This window comes from Natrix helvetica, assembly GCF_964273705.1.
Source record: "Natrix helvetica genome assembly, chromosome: 5".
In the NCBI taxonomy this organism is placed as follows: domain Eukaryota; kingdom Metazoa; phylum Chordata; class Lepidosauria; order Squamata; family Natricidae; genus Natrix; species Natrix helvetica.
In genome coordinates this window covers 40,656,940-40,677,182 of record NC_138551.1, presented here as the reverse complement: position 1 = coordinate 40,677,182, position 20,243 = coordinate 40,656,940, and the positions used below count along the sequence as shown (strand labels likewise).

The window sequence follows — 20,243 nt, the reverse complement described above, 5'->3', positions numbered from 1 at the left end:
TTCATGGCTCTTGCAACAAAGTGGTCTGGATTAAATTCTTTCTTGGCACAGCTCCAAGAACTCCCTAGGCTTGCAATTCAGAATCATTTGACTCTGCATTTATTTTCCCCTGCACCAAGTGATCACAACAATCTCATTTGCTGAGGCAACAGATTCATTTTTCTGCACCCTGGGTTGTCAAAAAGAGATTTTCTCTTAGTTTTGATTAGAATGCAGAGACTCATCTGCTCCAGGGTTTAGCTAACAAAAGGAACTATGCAGACCTCCTATCTGGAAAACACATATTCAGTTTCAGTGCTACTCTGCCTTTCACTTTATTAAGTTGCCCCTAAAACGAGAAGTGTTTCTGGAAAAATGTTTTGCACATCTTTCATTTACATTTGGAATTCACACAGTGATCAGATAATTGGCGAAAAGATAGGAGAAGCCCATCTAGATTCCTGTTTCCCTCAAAACAGGTGGTATACCTCAAGAGGACCGAGTCCTTCTTTTGGCTTAAACACACTTTCTGAATTTTTGCTTCTTGTTTGCTCCCCACTAGTCAAAGATAACACGAGAGAGAGATTTTTGTTTTAGATAAAGAAATTGCATGATATGAAATACCTAATGACTTGAATCAGTGCATCTGTCCTTGACCCAGACATCACCAGTTTGTGCCATGCACAGCATGACTATGTCATCCATTCAGATCCTAAGGAATGTGACACCAACCAACTGCTCCTCTTGTGTTCATGAAAAGTAGGTAATGATGGAAAGAAAAGCTATCTTCATGTAGTTGCCCATGTGAAGGGGAACTGAATGAGATAGCAGCTGCTCCTGAATCTCTCTCTCTCTCTTTCTCTCTCTCTCTCTCTCTCACACACACACAGGGAAGAAGGGGGAGGGAGACAGGGAGAGAGAGGGGGAGAGAGAGAGAGTGAGAGACAGAGAGAGATAGAGAAAGAGAGAGAGAAAGAAAATAGTTATTCCTTAGTGGAATAGACATACAGTATTGTGAGCCAAAAACTATTTCTGCCCACTCTGCATGGCCTAATCCTAACTGAAGCATGAGAGGGTAAAAGTAACCTAAATCAACTGCGTATGGAAGGCACAGCTGACCAGTTCTCTCTTCTGTTGTATCCACAGTTGTGTTTCTCATTCTGTGCCTATAGACCAGTGATGGCTAATCTTTTTCTTGCTGGGTGCCTTTTTATTGTTGAGTATTGGCACCCATAATGCAAAGCACACCCTTACATGTGCATGCGCGCACAACAGCCCTCCCCACTCTCCCCCCATACTTCTCACCTCCAAGCTGAGCTTGGTATTTCCTCTAGGTGGGGTGGGAAAGGCCATTTTCACACACACCCAGACTCCAGGAAAGCCTCCAGAACCTGGGGGGTTGAAAAATGGGCCCAACGGGCCAAATGAAAGTTTGGAAACAAACTTCCAGTTGGCCCGTTGGGCTGTTTTTCACCCTCTCCAGGTTACAGAGACTTTCCTAAAGCATCAGGACAGCAAAAACAGACTCCCCCAGCCCTCCAGAAGGCCGAAAATCATCTGGCCGGCACACACATGCATGCTGGAGCTGATGGTTCGCATGCCAGCAGATATGGCTTTGCATGCCATCTGTGGCATGCGTGCTATAGGTTCACCATCACAGCTATAGACTCAGTCATTCTCTGTGGCAGATGGACTCACCTGAAGGAAGCTCCTATGATAGCTTTTCTACCAGGCTATTAAAGGGAAATAAGGCAGGGAAAAACTGAAAATTTCAACACTTCTGTCCTATCTACAGTTTGAGGAAAGTTAATTGATTCTGCTTTGGTCTCCCTCCACCTTTGAATGGAATGACAGATAGGATGACTGCAAGTCTCAATCACTCACCTGCTATCTCCTTTTAGGAGCTCTGTTGCCTGGCATATGTGTGAAAACTCCCAAATTCATTTTAAAACTTATAGTCCAGGCACATCTGGAGAACAGCTTTTCTGTTCATCCATTTTCAGTGGCCTGAATCTAATAATGCCACACCGAGGGATAAAAAGTCATTATGCTAAGTAAGTAAATAAATAAATAAGCAAACCAATACTCTCTCCTAGAGGACGAAAATATGGGGAGTAGTGAAAAAGGTAGTAATGCACAAGATATGAAGGAGGGAGGAGATGTGGCTCCATCTGGGGACAGGGAGGAGGGAGCAATATCGAAAAGGCTCATGTCACAAAAATAAATGCATTTGAAATATTATTGTAATTGTCGATATACTAGAAAGTGACAAAAAAGAGATGATTGAACACATGGTTGATATAATGTAGAACAAGATTCTGTTTTTGCTTATCTTTTATACGTTGTCTTTAACATTGTAAAAATTGTGAGATTTGGAGGGATTTCTACCACTAGCACAGGAGCTGCCAAAATTTTCTATGTACCCTTTTACCTTTCCCTATAAATGTTTAAAAACCAATAAAATTCTTCAAAAAAAACAAAAAAACCAATACTGCCTCCACCTTAGGGTCAAGGTAAAGGGTAAGAGGAGAATATCTAGCAGAAATTATAGTAGAAGTGGGGCACTGAAATATAAATAAAAGTTTTTCTCAAACATTAAAGGGCATTAATTTTGGGTCTGTAAAAATATTGGGTAATACATGGATTGCTACTACACAAAAATAATTACATGATGTTTAAAATTAATATTAAATGCTCAGCTGCCCCAAACCACTGTTTTTCAACCCAAGGTATGGACATCCAACATTGCTATCATAATTTAGCCATTTCCTGCCCTGCCATTTGTTGAACTCAAGTGGGGGGGAAATAGTTGAATAGGGTATGAAACACATCCTTTCAAACATAGATGAAACCTCCTCACCTCCTCATTTACATAGGACTCCACCCACAGTAAGTTGTGGTGGTTGCCCTCTGAAGGAACATCCTGTGGCATCTGTGACCAAGCCAACCCTTCAAGCCTTAAAAAACACGTTTTTATCCCATGTTTTCAGATAGATTGCTGCTGGTGAGCTTTTTTTGATGTGTGACATTGCCTGGGCTATAATATGTTATTCTCTCTGTAACTCCCTTTTATATTTATTGTCTCTTTTGTATGTATTGTATTGGTTTATAATTGTACACTTCCCAGATTCTCTATTGGGTTGGGAAGCCTTAGAAATCTGATTATCAGTCAATCAATTACAAATATGACACAGTCTCCTCCAGCACGGAGATCATTAGCAAATATGCATGAGTGAGCAAACATATTTGAATGCATAAACTCACAAGCTTGGCATTTAACTGGCAAAAAAGTTACCTATCCCTGCCTTCGGTTTGATTTGGAAATCAGCACAGAAGCCACCGACAGCTGTACCGGCCTGTCATTTCATCCCTAACATTCCCCAACATTCTCAAATCTCTCAAATCCCACCTTTTCCCACTTGTATCTCCATTTATTTATTTATTTAAACAGGGAAGGAATGAAGAAAAACGCGATCCTAGCCCATTCCGTTTCTTTCGAAAACTCCAGTCTGCGCTTTATTAATTGTTCGCTCCTTCGTCCGCATTGATTGCAACGGAGACCAATCAGGTCAACAGTCACACCCCGCTTCCGATCTTTCCTACGGACGTTCTTGTCCTTTTAATGAGCTCTCTATCTCGGCGCTGCCCGTTCCTTCCCAGTTTGCAAAAGACAGGAAAACGGTTCGGGGGAGTCCAATTCCCTCTTTGGCTTGCGCCTCCCCAAAGGCGACCGAGCAGACGGTTTGTCCTTGCGCGAGTAACTGATTGTGCCGCCTTGCACACCTGCGCTCACCCGCCGGGTCTGTATGCTTCAAAGGTCCCTTAGCCCCGGGAACCCAAACAATGCCAGAAGTTTTACAGGGTGTTATCGCCCCCCCCCCCGCCTCCCCACACACACATACGCACTGCCTCGTATATTAGCCTTGGAACTACTGTAGTCAACGCAAGCAAAGTTAAGTTGCACAAAAGGTTTATTTTGATAAAGGGAGACTTCCCACTCAGGGCTGTCGCTGCCTGCACCATTTCAACTCGCGTCGCTTTCCCCTCCTGTCTCCCAGGACCCCTAATTTAATGTCTCCGAGACCTATCAAAAGGGCTGGCCGGATTGATGTCCTTCCTTACCCTCTCCATTCAGAGGTTCAAAAGTGGGATAGAGTACAGGAGTTAAGCAGTTGTGTTTTTTAACGGGGGGGGAGGGAGTTTTGACGATTCCGGTGTAAGGGTGGGGTGGGGAAATCGTACTGACCAGTTGTGGGAATATCAGGAACCAACTTGATGGGACCGATCTGCCGCATCTGAAACGCCGTCCTTACTTCGTGGCAGCTGGGATTCTTGACTCCAAAGACCCCGCTGCATAGTCCGGTGGCCGCTGTCGCTAGCAGTAAGAGCTCGAAGCGTCGCCAACACAAGGAGACTCCGGGACTGTTGTCACCGGCCATTTCCACATTCCCCACAGGGGACAAAGATAAACCAGGGGACGTGCAGCACACGTCCCAAGAATAAATCGACAGGCTCACACGCAGAAATGAGGGAACAAGAGGGAGTGAAAGAGGTAGCAGCGAGCGTTCAAGTTGAAGGGGGGGACGACTTGCCCTGGATAAACTTGCGAGCTGTGGGCGGAGGATTGAAAAGGGGGAGAGGGGGATAAAAAGCCCCGCGGAGGTCCTGCACCGAACCTCTCGAAGCCCTGATCCCGGGAAGAGCAACGTTCCAAGCGTGGAACGCTGCAACTCTTAGAACCTTCGCTTTTCCCGCGGGCGTTCGAAGAGTTGGATACCGAAAAGCTCGTCAGCTGGGGAGACGCCACTCCTCGAAATATGACTTCTCCTCCTCCTCCTCCTCCTCCTCCTCCTCCTCCTCCTCCTCCTCCCCGCTCTGCCTCCAATGAACACGCCCGGCGGGAAGTGGCAGTGGTCCTGCAGCCCATCCTTCTTTATTCCGTAGTTGCTGTAAGAGGAGCAATCGTCCTATTTATTAGCCTGCGCTATACCTTACACTTTCCCCCAATAAGGACGTTTCTTTTAAAAATGAGTTTGCATCCCGTGCAAACTCGCGCCGGATACTTTTTCGTTATTGCAATATACTCCAATGCTACACCTGCGAGTATTTCTTCTCCCCCCCTCAAAAAAAATAACTTTCCTTGGGGGGGGGACTTATAAAATAACTTTTCTTTCATCAAATGAAGTGTGGACTGGTAAACAAATAAAATACAGAACTATTTCTCTGATCTGGACTGCTTCCAGTACCTTGTGGACCGCCTTCAAGGAGAGTAAACACTTAAGTGCAATTTTACTTCTCAATTCCACGTTGATAGTGTAAGCCCACCTATATAAAGACTGGTGCTCCAATGAGTAAGACCAGGAGGTCTAAATGTAAGCAGGACAAGGTCGAAGGCAGAACTATGCCTAACAATGGACAGAAATACTGGAAATGTAGCACATACATAGATGCTAATAAGGGTGGTGAGGTGCAAAAAACTATCACCTCACAGAAAAACAGCTGCAGGGCCTTGGAAGAATTCCCTGAAGGTTTTAAAGAGTTTCCTTGAGATACGTAATGAAAACTTGTTCAGCAATACTTGCTCTCAAGCCTGAAACAAAGGAATTAGCTTAAAAAGTTTTGTAAGACTGCACTGTACACACTAATAGCTTTTCTTTGTATGGAGCCTCAGTGATGTGGGAAATTTTACATGTTGACTTTCTGTCAGTTGACAATTATTTAAGACTTGGGAGCACTGCTGTAGCACACTTATCAAATTTAATATATGTTAACCATAAGCAAAGTTTAATTTAAAACAGAATTCCATTTTCTGCAGTTTTGGCAGTTTTCTAACTGCCAAAGTAAGTAACGCATGAATAAGATCTGCTGCTATTTACCATAATAGTAATATTGTTAAAGCAGCCCTAGTGAAAACTATTCTGCAAAACAGATAGGAAGAACCAGACAAACTAAAGAAGAGAGGGGTAACAACAGACACATAACTAAGATGAAACTAAGGATGGATCAAAATCATAAATGTTCCTGATAAATATCTCTATGGAGATTGTCAGTAATACATGTTTGTTCCAAAGATGCTTTTTCAAAAGGCAACTGGACTTTGTCCTTGAAAAAGCACCTTTGGGATATTCCTGATAAATTGGAAATAAATACAGACTTCACCATCCTTGTTTTACAACTGCCATACTCGTACATTTCCTTTTCTTGAATTAAAGTGTTATCCATTCATCCTGGCATTGACAGAGTTGCTATCCTGAGTGCCAATCCTTATGTTTCTATGGTTTTTGTTCCAATTTATCATTACATGACATTGTCCTGTTTTATCTGTGTCCATTTGAGTTGCCTAAGAGATTGTTTACCCTTTGTTGCTCTCCCTTTTCAGCATCTCTCCAAATGATGGGGAAAACATTCATTGATCAGCAGTTAAATTTGACATAGACTCATTCTAGCTAGGCAGCCAGAATATGAAATTAATTCCTTGCTCCATCCTTCCAACTGTTAATAGAATAATTTCTGCCATGCATTATTCTGAGCTTAGGAGTTGAAGGATATCATACAGATTCAGGGATAGGTAGTTCCAGCATGGCAAGCAAGCACTTAACTTAGGTGGAGAGTGATTGTCTTCACTTCAATATATATTTGGAGGAGTTGAGTTTATTGACGTGTCTTACTATCAAGCCCACTCCCATTAAATATGCAAGGTATTACCATTAATACCTTTGTGAAGGCATTTACACGAAAGCCCATTTCAATAGACAAGATGCGTCACATAGGTTTGGAAAGCTGGAGAAGGAAGGGTGTAAGCTCTGTTTTGACTGTACCTCTTCATGATTTAAGTGAAAACATTTATCCATTGCTTGATATGACTACTGAGGCTTATACAAAGCCACACAATCTATATGAAGCATTTTTTTCCTAACAGGACTACTAAACTATAACAGAATAAGTTTCAAGTTTTCTGGAACTCTTTGTCAGACAGATTGTTCAACAAAAGAGGAATATGGAGAAGTGGTACAGGGAGTAATGTAATAGCTCTTGAAATCTTGAGCTTATTTGTTTGCTTAGAATTTTGTATAAACCAAAAACCAGTTTTGGAACACAAAGAAAAATTCAAAAGGCATAAAATATTTTCTTTTTAAAGTGCTAAATTTGTGAGTGGTCCAATTTTCCTAAGTTTGAAATATTGTCCCGCTGTAGAAACTTGTTGCTTCAATATGAAGCAATATTGCATCCAAGCTCCTAAATTAAAAACATCCATTATTCTTTCACCTCTTTAAATCAAGGCAATAATTATTCCCCTCAGTTAAGAATGTCTCTCCAAGAAACTTCCACTGCATAACAATTGCTACAAAAACAAAACAAACCAAGTTTACTTACTTACTGCTTTTCATTTTTATTACTGTTCCTATCAGATGATTCTGGGCAAGGAACAGAAAAATCGAAAACAGCAATTTCCACAGTAACATATTCAAGGTAATAAACATAACCCAATCAACAGGAATGAGCAAACCAAATGAATCTCCAGAGTTAATATATTGCATAATATATGGGCCACTGCCATGAAGGCAGGTTCTCTAGTCCTCAAATCCTTTGGTGAACTACTTTGGAGACAAATTTCTAATCTTAGAAATTGTTTTTATACAATAAATAATCCTTAAAATGTTTCATGACTATGGATAGATGTCATTCTAAATGTTACAAGTTCCTCTTCCGCTTTTATTAGAAAAACACAAACTTTTAAAAATCTTGATAAATTTATAGCAGCATGACAGAAGAGTAGATGCTTCTTTCCTATTTTTGTTCATTATAATTGCCAAGTTATCACAGACTAAAAGCACCTAAACAAAACTTCAGGGAACTTGATAGCTGCCCATATTCATTCTAAAATCCCTGAGGAATTAAAGTCTAATGGTAGTCAAGTCAAACCAAATGTATGACTATGGACATTCTCAGTCATCCAGGTCATGGTTGTCCCAAAGATGTATTTTTTCAAAGGGCAACTAGACTTGCTTTGTTTTTGCTTGAAGATGTTTCATTTCTCTCCAAGAAGTTTCTTCAGTTCTGAACTGGAAACAAAGTCCAGTTGCCTTTTGAAAAAGCACCTTTGGGAAAATCAAATGTATAGTCTGATGCAATATTACCAATTTTTACCCATTCTCTTACTAAACATCATTGTAGAATAACTTTAGGAAGCTATTAGGCCATAATATAGATGGTTCAAATCATCTCGGTATTTTGGCACAAAGAATGTCCTGTGTAAACATAAACTTTTGAACAATCCCAATTAATTTTAATGGAGCTAGGCTGATAAAATATCCTAGTTATCCTGTGCCTGACTGATGAGTCAGATTCATCTGTCTGTTAGTCTGTCTCTTAATACTTGAAACAGATGCCACCAGTTAATTCCTGTTGAGAAGGTATGTGCATGTTAAATGGTTTCACCTCTTGGAAACATTCATTCTAGTTGTCAGCAGATCTCCTGGCAAAATATCAACAATTTTAAAATAATTGTATGTTTCAAAAATAAAATCATTCCAACTTATATATTTATTGTCTCAAATATACTGCATAACAGCCAGCTGTAGCACAGGTGTATCAATAGTGAGCTTCTTCTCAGTCATGTACTACTGTTACCAACTAAATCACCATAACTAAATCCTGATAATTAAGGAACAGATTTCAATATCGATTGTGGTACAAAATTGTCAGTAAGTCTCTAGAAATTATAAAGCATTATAAAAAATTATGTGTGACTAAAACATCTGATGTTATCAATTCTATATTATTAACAACATCAATCACATATCTGTAACTTGCAAGTATATTATTTATATTTTCAGGAAGTCTTCATGATTTCATAGGTTTTATATTCTTCTTATACTGCCAAACTAAACTCTATTCATTAATATAAATCAGGGCTGGGTTGCTCCCGGTTTGCACTGGTATGCCAGAAAGGGTTCATCAAATTTACCGTACCTTTTAGAACCTGTTCATCTGGTGGGACAGTACCGGAACGCTCCCTCCTGTCTGCCCCCCATCGCTCGCTCCCGCCACCTGCCCAGTCACTGCTCGCTCGATCGCTTGCCCCATTTGTCCACACCATGCTTGCCCCGCCCACCCACTTCCTTTGCCCGCCTAGCCAAGGCTCCAAGCTGCAGGTGGCCGGGGAGGTGGGGGAGGAATGCTGCCTGTCTGCCTGCCCCCTCCAGAAGAAACTGGGTGGGCCCTGGGACATCAGCAGCCCACGTACCACTGCCATGTGACCGCTCTGGGGGCGCAGCACCTGCCCAGATGCGGCTGCAGCCGGCAATATGACGCAAAGGAGAGGCCGTCCAGCAGAGTGTTCCAAGGTCAGTGGGTTGGTGGGGAGATTGCACGGGGCTGGACTGGGAGCATCAAGAAGGCAGGGGCCGAGGCTACGCCCCCGTACCAGCGAAAAAATATCTCACCATCCCGGAACTGTACCACGAGGTAAGGAAAGCAGGTCTTGGGAGAAACCTTTCCTCCCCCTTCAGAACGTCCGTGTAGGGAGATAGGAGGCAGCCTGGTTTGAATGTGGAAGGCGGCAGTGCATCCTTCATGCATTTGGGCAGGGGGAAAAGAAAAAAGTGGTATGTGAAAGGATCCCCGCTTGCTGCCTGAATGCGTGAAGGAGGCTACGCGCACCTTTCATTCTCGATCTGCCTCCTTCACCCATTCAGGCAGGAGACAAAGAAAAAAGGTGTGTGCAAAAGGATCCCCCCTCGCTGCCTGAACGTTTTAAGGAGGCTATGCGCCCCTCCTTTCATTGTCCGGCTGCCTCCTTCACCCATTCGGGCAGGGGGACAAAGAAAAAAAGTGTGTGCAAAAGGACCTCCACTCGTTGCCTGAATGTGTGAAGAAGGCTACGTGCACCTTCTTTCATTCTCCGCCTGCCCCACCCATTCGGGCAGAGGGAGAATGAAAAAAGGTCTGTCCGAAAGGCTCCCCGCTTGCTGCCTGAAAGTCTGAAGAAGGCTACGCACACCTTCTTTCATTCTCTGCCTGCCTCCACCCATTCGAGCAGGGGGAGAAAGAAAAAAGGGGTGTGCGAAAGGATCCCCACTCGCTGCCTGAACATGTGAAGGAGGCTACGTGCACCTTCTTTTGTTCTCCGCCTGCCTGAACAAGTGAAGGAGGCACTCACTCGCTACCAAACCGCCCATTAACCATCATTCAAACCAGCCCACTTTCTCCGGCATGGGCTCTCTGGAGGGGGAGGGAAGGTCCCTCCCAAAACCTCTCTTGTCCTGGTGGCACCCCGGCGATAGCAGCTGAGCAAGGGAAGGAGGAATTCTGGGAGTTGAAGTCCAGAAGTCTTAAATCTGTCAAGTTTGAACACTCCTTGGGGTTTTTTTTCTAAAGGGTTAGAGGTGCAAGTGTCTTGTAACTTGAGAGCTTTAAGATTTGCATGCTTCAAATGCCAGACTTCCTCAGCCAACATGACTGGAGGAGGAATTCTGGGAGTTGAAATCCTCAAGTCTTAAAGCTGTCAGGTTTGAACACCCCTGGGGGTTTTTTTCTAAAGGGTTAGGGGTGCAAGGGTCTTGTAACTTGACAGCTTTAAGACTTGCACACTTCAATGCCAGAGTTTCTGAGTCAACATTTTGGTTTCTAAGCAAGAGCGATGTTAAGTGAGTTTTACCACATTTTACAAGTTGACCACTCCCACCCAGTCACATGACCGCCAAGCCACTCCCACAAAACAGGCCACACCTACAGAATAGGTTCTAAAAATTTTGAAACCCACCACTGATATAAATGTATTGCTTTCTTTTTTCTAAAAGCTCCTAACAAATTAAAAACCTTCTTATAGACAGGTATATTCACAACTGCAACCTAAAATGTTACATAAATAGGTGTATTAATTAATTAATTAATTAATGCACCTATTTATGTAGCTTTTTTCCTTTTATTGGTTTTATTTTTAACATTTTGTGTCAACTTATTAAAGTTGTTACACATTCTGTTTGTTTATTTTCATTGTGATCTCCCATCTGTCAGCTTCTTTCTAAAGAATGCTAGCTGAAATAGTTCAAATTTTCAAATGGCTGCTAGATAGTCTCATATTGATGCCATTTATAAATGGATATTTGAATACCCTAATTTGGAGACAGAGAGAAAAGCTTAGAAGCCAAAGATTCAGACAATTTCAAATCCGTTTCAGTCTCACACAGTCTTCAGTCTTTACAACAGAATGACAAATACAATTCTTTTGAGTAACGTATTATGCATGAAACTTAAGCCAATTAGCATTATCTAAAATACTGTTTAAGCAGTTGGAGTAGATATTAAATAGAAAACTATAATAAAAAAGTCAAATAAATCATAATAATCTACTCTGAATTATAAAAGGTAGGAAATACTATTGCCAACTTCTGAAATAGAGAGTAATGCATCATTCAATGCAAAAAAAAATGTTTTTGTTGTAAAGTGTTAATGAGTAAATTGTAGTTTGTACACTAAAAATATATATTTCCCTCTTTCATTAACTCTGTCCACCTTCGATATGTCTTTTTATATGCCCTGGGGGTGGGGGTGTCCAGTTTGATTCTCGGATTATACATTTATTTTAAGAAGGGGATATTTCAGCATATTTGAATTATATTTTAGAATGATACTAAGAAGTTCTTTGTTGGTCTTTCATTCTTTGGCTGCCTATCAACAATTTTCTCTTTTAGTGGAAAGATTTACATGATAATATGGGAATAGATTTAAAGTAATCAATATTTTAGGTTGTTCAAGATTGTTGGGAAACTAAAATGTCCATTAATGTAAAATATACTGTATATGAAATAACCATTACAGGTCCAAGGATTCTGGGAAAAATCAACAGAATCAATCTCAGAATTAAAATCTTACTGCATCTTCTATTAAAATTATCCCGTCTGCTTGAAACTTCAAATGGGTGAAATGGGCATCATAGGGCAACAGTTTTGAATCAAATTGATTGATTAGTTGCTTGCTTGCTTGCTTGAAGCATCTAAAAACCAGGTCCCATTACTCAAGTGGGATTAAAATTTCAAGATCTTCAGATCAGTTGTATTGACAAAGTTGTCGCCACTGCACTGCCCTACAGCACTGCTATGGCCAGGTATGGTGACATGATCATGATTTCCAATCCTCCCTGCTTTCTTCTATCGCAAGCAAAAGTCAATCTTGAAACCATCCAGAAGTCAAGTCATTCCTACTGCTTTTTTGCCTGCCCATGCTCATTCTGTTTATGTGTTAAAGTAAGGAAGTATCACTGAAATGAAATGGATGTCTACTTTCCATATAAAACTCCTAATGAATTCAAACAAATCATTGCTGGAATACCTGGAATTCAAAGTCAATTCATTTAACTTTGAAAAATCAGTGAACTTTCTGAAGTCCAAATTGGCATGAATAGCAATAACCAATGACCAGATGAGAAAGTTATAGAATAAATTACCTTAGGAGATAGGCAATCCCAGCCTCAGACTTCATTATCAGCCTCATCTTCTAAGAAACATTCTAGATTTTGCCCTCATCAATAAATTGTTAGGGAGAAGAGAGAAAAAACTACTTTAAAATGGAACAGTTAAAGACCATTTAAATTTCAATTTCAATAAACTTAGAGAGAGCTTGGGAAAAATTCCATGGATGAGAATCCTCGAGGGGAAAACAACTCAAGAAGCTTGGGAAATTTTGAAAAATGAGATTAGAAAAGCTCAGTCTAACACAATACCAATGAAGAAGAAAAACAACAGCTCCCAAAAGAAACCAGCATGGCTGCATAAACAACTATCTGACAAACTGAAAGACAAAAAAAGTAAGTATAAAAAGTGGAAGGAGGGGGACATAACTAAGGCAGAATATCAGCAAATAGCCCGAGCCTGTAAAGATGAAGTGAGGAAAGCTAAGGCTCACAATGAAGAAAGGCTTGCCACAAAAGTAAAAATTAACAAAAAAAGCTTCTTCCAACATGTTAAAAACAAGAAAAAAGTTAAGGAAACAATTGGTCCATTGCTAGGAGAAAGTGGCAAGAAGGTGACAAGCAACAGGGAGAAAGCAGAACTATTTAACTCATGTTTTGCATCTGTCTTTACACAAAGGGATAAAACAGTCCAACCTATCAAAAGCAGCACCACAAAATTAGGAACACAAATTGAAATAGGGAAGAAAATGGTAAGTGAGCACCTGTCTACCCTAGATGAGTTCAAATCACCAGGACCGGATGGATTACACCCCAGAGTTCTGAAGGAACTAGCAGACGAGATCTCAGAACCACTGAATTATATCTTTCAGAGATCCTGGAACACCGGGGAACTACCAGAGGACTGGAAAAGAGCTGATGTGGTTCCCATCTTCAAAAAAGGGAAAAAATTAGATCCAGGAAACTACAGACCTATCAGCCTAACCTCAATACCAGGAAAGATTCTGGAAAAAATAATCAAGCAACGAATTTGCGAACACCTAGAAGCAAACAAAGTAATAGCCAAAAGCCAACATGGATTTGTCAAAAACAGATCATGCCAGACTAATCTTATTGCATTCTTTGATAATGTGACAAAATTAGTGGACCAGAGGAATGCCGTTGATATAGTTTACTTGGACTTCAGTAAGGCTTTTGATAAGGTAGACCATAACCTACTACTAGATAAAGTAGAAGAATGTGGGTTAGACAGCATCACCACCAGATGGATTGGTAACTGGCTGACCAACCGCACTCAACGTGTAGTTCTCAATGGAACTGCATCTACATGGAGGGAAGTATGCAGTGGAGTACCCCAAGGCTCTGTTTTAGGCCCAGTACTCTTCAACATCTTCATCAATGATTTGGATGAGGGAATAAATGGGGAACTCATCAAATTTGCAGATGATACCAAGCTGGCAGGAATAGCCAACACTCCAGAAGATAGGCTTAAGATACAGAAGGATCTTGACAAACTTGAACATTGGGCACTATCTAATAAAATGAAATTCAATGGTGAAAAGAGTAAGGTTCTACATTTAGGCAACAAAAACGGAATGCACAGGTACAGTATAGGTGATACCTTACTCAGTAGTAGTAACTGTGAAAGGGATCTTGGAGTCCTAGTGGACAACCATTTAAATATGAGCCAGCAGTGTGCAGCAGCTGCCAAAAAAGCCAACACAGTTCTAGGCTGCATCAACAGAGGGATAGAATCAAGATCACGTGAAGTGTTAATACCACTTTATAATGCCTTGGTAAGGCCACACTTGGAATACTGCATTCAGTTCTGGTCACCACGATGTAAAAAAGATGTGGAGACTCTAGAAAGAGTGCAGAGAAGAGCAACAAAGATGATTAGGGGACTGGAGACTAAAACATATGAAGAACGGTTGCAGGAACTGGGTATGTTTAGCTTAAGAGAAAGAAGGACTAGGGGAGACATGATAGCATTATTCCAATATCTCAGAGGTTGCCACAAAGAAGAGGGAGTCAAACTATTCTCCAAAGCACCTGAGGGTAGAACAAGAAGCAATGGGTGGAAACTAATCAAGGAGAGAAGCAACTTAGAACTGAGGAGAAATTTCCTGACAGTGAGAACAATTAATCAGTGGAACAGCTTGCCTCCAGAAGTTGTGAATGCCCCAACACTGGAAGTCTTTAAGAAGATGTTGGATAGCTATTTGTCTGAAACGGTATAGGGTTTCCTGCCTAGGCAGGGGGTTGGACTAGAAGACCTCCAAGGTCCCTTCCAACTCTACTATTGTATTGTATTGTATTATTTTAAGCTGCTTGTTCTGTGGCCAGAGATAGATTAAAAGGGCATATTGTAAGGAAAAGTCAATAAAAAATGGGTTACAGGGGCGTATTTGGACGACCAATTGAAGGGGATAAAAAAGTGAACCATAATATCTGTGAATCATGAAGTAATCACTAGTTGGTCCTGAAACATGTTTTAAATGGTTGATAAAGACTGGTATTATGGCAGTACTTGATTATTTTTAACATTTATGTAGAACTTTTAAGTAAACAAAATAATGGACAAAATACCTAACTAAATCAAATCTTTATGAGAACCTTGTGAAATCAGGTAGTGTTATTATATCAGCCCATAAAGTAGATGGAATGGGATTTGAGATGATTGGTATATTTACAGCTAAACAATGACCTCAGTTGGGTCAATCACAGTAGAAGAAGTGACTCTTATTGAACAGTCTAAAGATCCATGGAGGAAATCCTCTAATTTGTTTTTTTTTTCCCAGATTAGGATGTGGCATCCAAGAAGGCTTCAGAATGCATCAACTCTGGCTCAAAAAACATTACCAATAACAGTAGTTTCAACTCCATCTTATTGAACAATAAATAAACTCAAAATCCACTATAATCCTAAACCAAGGCATTCACAGAGGAGAGGTCAAAAATGTCAAGATGGCAGTTATGACTGCATGATTTATCACACATACCTACAGGAGACAAGGGACAAAATGATAAAAGCATCATAGTGTTATTACACTCAAGTTCCTCCTCTTTTATATCCATGTTGTGACATTCTATGCAATGCAACAAGGAATAAGAGGAGCAGAACCTGTGTTGCAACAACATATCTCTGCTTTTGTCGTTTTGATGAAATTCTTTGATTTGGCAGACAGCCTCTGTCTATAGATAGCCTTCTGCAGCCTCAAACCTTCAAGCAGCAACCAATCCTAAAATTCTCAGCTTTTCATCTTTCTGATCAGACAAACAGTTAAAAGCTTTGAGTTTTGGTGTACAAGCTACCAAAGTTCAAATTGATTGCAGTGTGAGAAATTAGCCTCTGGACCAATGCAATCTAAAGCTGTATTTTCCCTCAATAGTAGCAGTAGCATAGCAAGATAGTTGGCATTTTGTAAAGACCAATCTTTTGCATGTTCTTTTAGCAAAAGATGCAATGTTTTAATGCCCAAATTAAACAGTAAATAAAGTCCATATGATAAATCCTGATCATATCTTTCAAGTAGGGATTTACTACTTGCTTATTTAGAAAGCAACTTTGTCCACTTTCTAGGGACTAGTACTTTAAACATACATTTATGGTACAGAGAATCTGTACCCTCACAAAACCTTTCCTCTATTAAGCAGGAAAACAGCCAGCAATCAGCTATTAAATATAAAATAGCCTGAATGGTACTTCAACTAAAAAAAAAAATCCAACACATTTTAAAGCAATTCATTATTCTGTAAGCGAATTATTCAACAGACCCCTTCATCCTGCTTACTTTCTTCTGACAGAATTCCAATTCAAGTTAACTTGCAATCTCTGAATAAAATATGGAAGAAGGAAAAGCATTCTTGATGAAGGGAACACACCTTGCAGAAGGACAAATATGGTTTGGCCTAAATTCAACAGTGTATTTGAATCAAGTTGAATGTGCAGATGTTTTTGTGTTTGGAGATTCTGATCAAGAATGAATAAGGAAGGCATGGTTCCTTCATCATTTCCTGTTAGTCCTCCTCTTCTATTTTAAATTTAGCCACCCAAGAATTTATTTATTTATTTATTATTTTATTTCTTGGATTTCTAAACCGCCCCCTCTCCCAAAAAGGGACTCGGGGCGGTGTACAGTCAAATGCAGATAAAAATACAATAATATAAAACAGTTAAATACATTTGGGTGGAGGAGATAAGGCTGTACAAGAAATAAATATACCATAAAAACCCTAAAAACATCCCCAATTAAAATACCCAAACCCAATTAAAATATATCCCCAGGAGGTAAAACTAAGAGAGTGCCAGGCGAGCTGATTGAAATAGGTGAGTCTTTAATTTTTGACGGAAGGAACGGAGGTCGGTGGTAGTTCGAATATCAGGGGGGAGGTCATTCCAGAGGGTTGGGCCCATCACAGAGAAGGACCTACTCCTAGGTGTCGCCCGCTGGCATTGCCTAGCGGACGGCACCAGAAGGAGTCCCTCCCTGTGTGAGCAGATAGGTCGCAGGGACGTGTGTGGTAGGATGCGATCCTGCAGATAACTAGGTCCTATGCCATGGAGCGCTTTAAAGATGGTAATCAATACCTTGAAACGCACCCGAAAGGCCACAGGTAGCCAGTGCAGCTCGTGCAGGAGAGGTGTTACGTGGGAGTAACGTGTACTCCCCATGATAACCCGCGCAGCTGCGTTCTGAACTAACTGCAGTCTCCGGATGCGTCCCAAGGGAAGCCCCATGTAGAGGGCATTGCAGTAGTCCAGGCGAGACGTCACCAGCGCATGAGTGACCGTGCGCAGGGCACTCCGGTCCAGTAGGGGGCGCAATTGGCGCACCAGGCGAACCTGGTGGAACACCCCCCTTGCCACGGCTGCCACATGGTCCTCCATTGACAGCCGGGCATCAAGGAGGACGCCCAAATTGCGCGCCCGCTCCATAGGGGACAGTTGTTCGCCCCCTATGGCCAGCGATGGTGTCAGCTGACTGAATCGAGGTGCCGGTACCCACAGCCACTCGGTCTTGGAGGGGTTGAGTTTGAGTCTGTTGTCCCCCATCCAGACCCCAACGGCTTCCAAACACCGGGACATCACTTCGACAGCCTCGTTGGGGTGGTTTGGGGTTGAAATGTACAGCTGAGTATCATCAGCATACAGGTGGTACTCAACCCCAAAACCACGGATGATCTCACCCAGCGGCTTCACATATGCGTTGAACAGGAGAGGCGAGAGGACCGACCCCTGTGGCACTCCACAAGTGAGTGGCCTCAGGGTCGATCTCTGCCCCCCTGTCAACACACATTGCTTCCGGTCGGAGAGGTAGGAGCCGAACCACCGCAAAACGGTGCCTCCGACTCCCATCCCCTCCAACCGGCGCAATAGGATACCATGGTCGATGGTATCAAAAGCCGCCGAGAGGTCTAATAGGACCAGGATAGAGGAACAACCCCTATCTCTGGCCCTCCAGAGATCATCAACCAACGCGACCAAGGCTGTCTCTGTGCTGTGCCCGGGTCGGAAGCCGGACTGGCGTGGGTCTAGATAGTCGGATTCGTCCAGGTGTCGTGGGAACTGCTGCGCCACCACATTCTCAACAACCTTCGCCAAGAAGGGGAGGTTGGAGACTGGATGGTAATTAGCTAGCTCCATTGGGTCGAGCGAAGGTCTCTTGAGCAAGGGTCTCACCACCGCCTCTTTCAAGGTGGTTGGTAAGTATCCCTCACCCAATGAGGCGTTCACCAGGCCCAGAAGCCAGCCTCGTGTCACCTCCCAGGCTGCCAGTACCAGCCAGGAGGGGCACGGGTCCATTGAACATGTGGTGGGCCGCAGCCGTCCATGCAACCTGTCCAAATCCTCGGGGGCAACAGAGTCAAACTCCTCCCAGAATGGTCTCTCAAGACTCGCTGTTGACGGCTCGTCTGGTCCACTGACAGAGGTCCATCCGCTCCGGATCTGATCGATTTTGTCCTGGAGATATTCCCCAAACTCCTCTGCTCTTCCCTGTAAGGGTGTCTCGCGCGTCCCTTGCGATAGAAGGGAGCAGGTCACCCGAAACAGGGCGGCAGGGCAGTTATCCGCGGACGCAATAAGGGCAGCACAATATCTACGCTTGGCCGCTCTTATTGCCACAAGGTAAGTCCGCAAATAGGCTCTTACCTGTGTTCGATCAGATTCGGAGCGTGAGGACCTCCACCTGCTCTCTAGACGTCTCCTGTGGCGCTTCATCACCCTTAGCTCCTCAGTGAACCAAGGAGCCCGGGTGGGTCGATGTCGCAGGAGAGGTCGCAAAGGCGCAACCCGGTCCAAGGCCCCAGTCATCGCCCTATTCCAGGCAGTCACTAGGTCCTCGGAGCGGGAGCGGGACAGGGCTACAGGTATTGGCCCAAGCTCCGTCTGGAATCTGTCCGATTCCATCAGGTGCCTGGGGCGGTACCAGCTTGTAGAGTCTGGTTCCGCCTCCTCGCGGTGGGGGATAGCGCCAGGGAAGTCCAGCCGGAGGGATGAGTGATCTGACCCTGACAGGGGCATGATGACTAAGTCCCCTATTCCCAGATCACTCGTCCACTGTTCAGATACAAAAATGAGGTCCAGTGTGTGGCCCCCTTCGTGAGTGGGGCCCTGAACTAATTGGGTCAGGTCCATGGCCGTCATGGAAGCCATGAACTCCCGAGCCACCTCGGAAGCCGCTCCCGTTGACGGCAAGTTGAAGTCCCCCATGACCAAAAGTCTGGGAGTCTCAACTGCCATCGCTGAGATTAGCTCGAGGAGCTCGGGCAGGGCTGCTGATGCATAGCGAGGAGCCAAGTATACAATCAGCAAGCCCCACTGCCTCCCTGGGCCCCAGTTCACACCAAGGGACTCACACCCGGGTATCTGAGGGACAGTGAACTCCCTCGGCTCTAAACGTTCCCGAATAACCACCGCCACCCCACCACCCTTACCCAGAAGCTGTTTTTAACTTGAAGACAAAACACGCACACATGCATACACAAATATAACAAATCTAAATGCTTATAAAGTCAGGCTAAAAAAGAGCACAACTATTCCAAATTCTTATTTCAAATTTTATTGTGTTTTTGCATTGGCTTCTTCAAATATTGACTGCCATGCCTTTCTGCACTGCACATTCTCAAGGTCACTGTTAGTAGTTGACATTGAAAGTCTACCCAGCAATACAACTTTAAATAGAGCTTCTGGAGAAGCATTTCCAGAGCAAGCTGGCAAGGAGAATTTGGGGGCAGGAAGTCCACACATCTTTGAGTAACCAAGATTGGGAAACACTTTCTGAAGCATTTACTGTAACTAAAGTTTAAGTCTGGGAAAAAGATTTGTGAATACCATGCACAATTAACATTTTTCTTGCTTGCTCAGAATCAATTTTGCATTTTATTTTTAATTGTACTGTATCATGATATAGCATTTGTATTTAAATGCATAGTCAACGGTATTTTCAAAGTTTAAGACTCTTCAAGACAGCACAATTGTACATGAAAATATTCTAACCAGTTTTAATATTGTTAGTAATCTCAGCAATTGCTACATTTATATAGTGGGTACACTCATTTTCCAAAGACATCATGTCATTGTCACATGTCTTAGACACAACCAAGGTCTTAGATACCTTTGCTGTATCAAGCAAACTTTGATTTGTGTCCATAAATGTAAAAGTATGTATAATACTTTTAAACAAATGTAATGGATTTAATTAAAAAATAAATTCAAATTAGTGAACTATCAGTATTTATTTGATTCTCTAGTTTCACATGCAAGAAAACCATATGCCTTCATTTGCTTTGTCTGTCTCTTTTCATGTCACTGCTGCCTTATATGACTCCTGCATCTGTGTATTATGTA

The 20,243-nt window shown here is 42.4% G+C and overlaps 1 protein-coding gene across 3 annotated transcripts in view; it reads right to left on the bottom strand.

Moving 5' to 3' along the window:
• LOC309392843 (glypican-5-like) overlaps positions 1-4,821 on the bottom strand; it is a 349,548-nt gene extending 344,727 nt beyond the window's left edge. For all 3 annotated transcript variants that reach the window (XM_081954332.1, XM_081954333.1, XM_081954334.1), the window contains exon 1: positions 4,226-4,821. In XM_081954332.1, the coding sequence (XP_081810458.1) occupies positions 4,226-4,418 (193 nt within the window). In that variant the 5' untranslated portion in view covers positions 4,419-4,821. The remainder of the gene's footprint in view (positions 1-4,225) is intronic.
• Between the last annotated feature and the right edge of the window lie 15,422 nt (positions 4,822-20,243).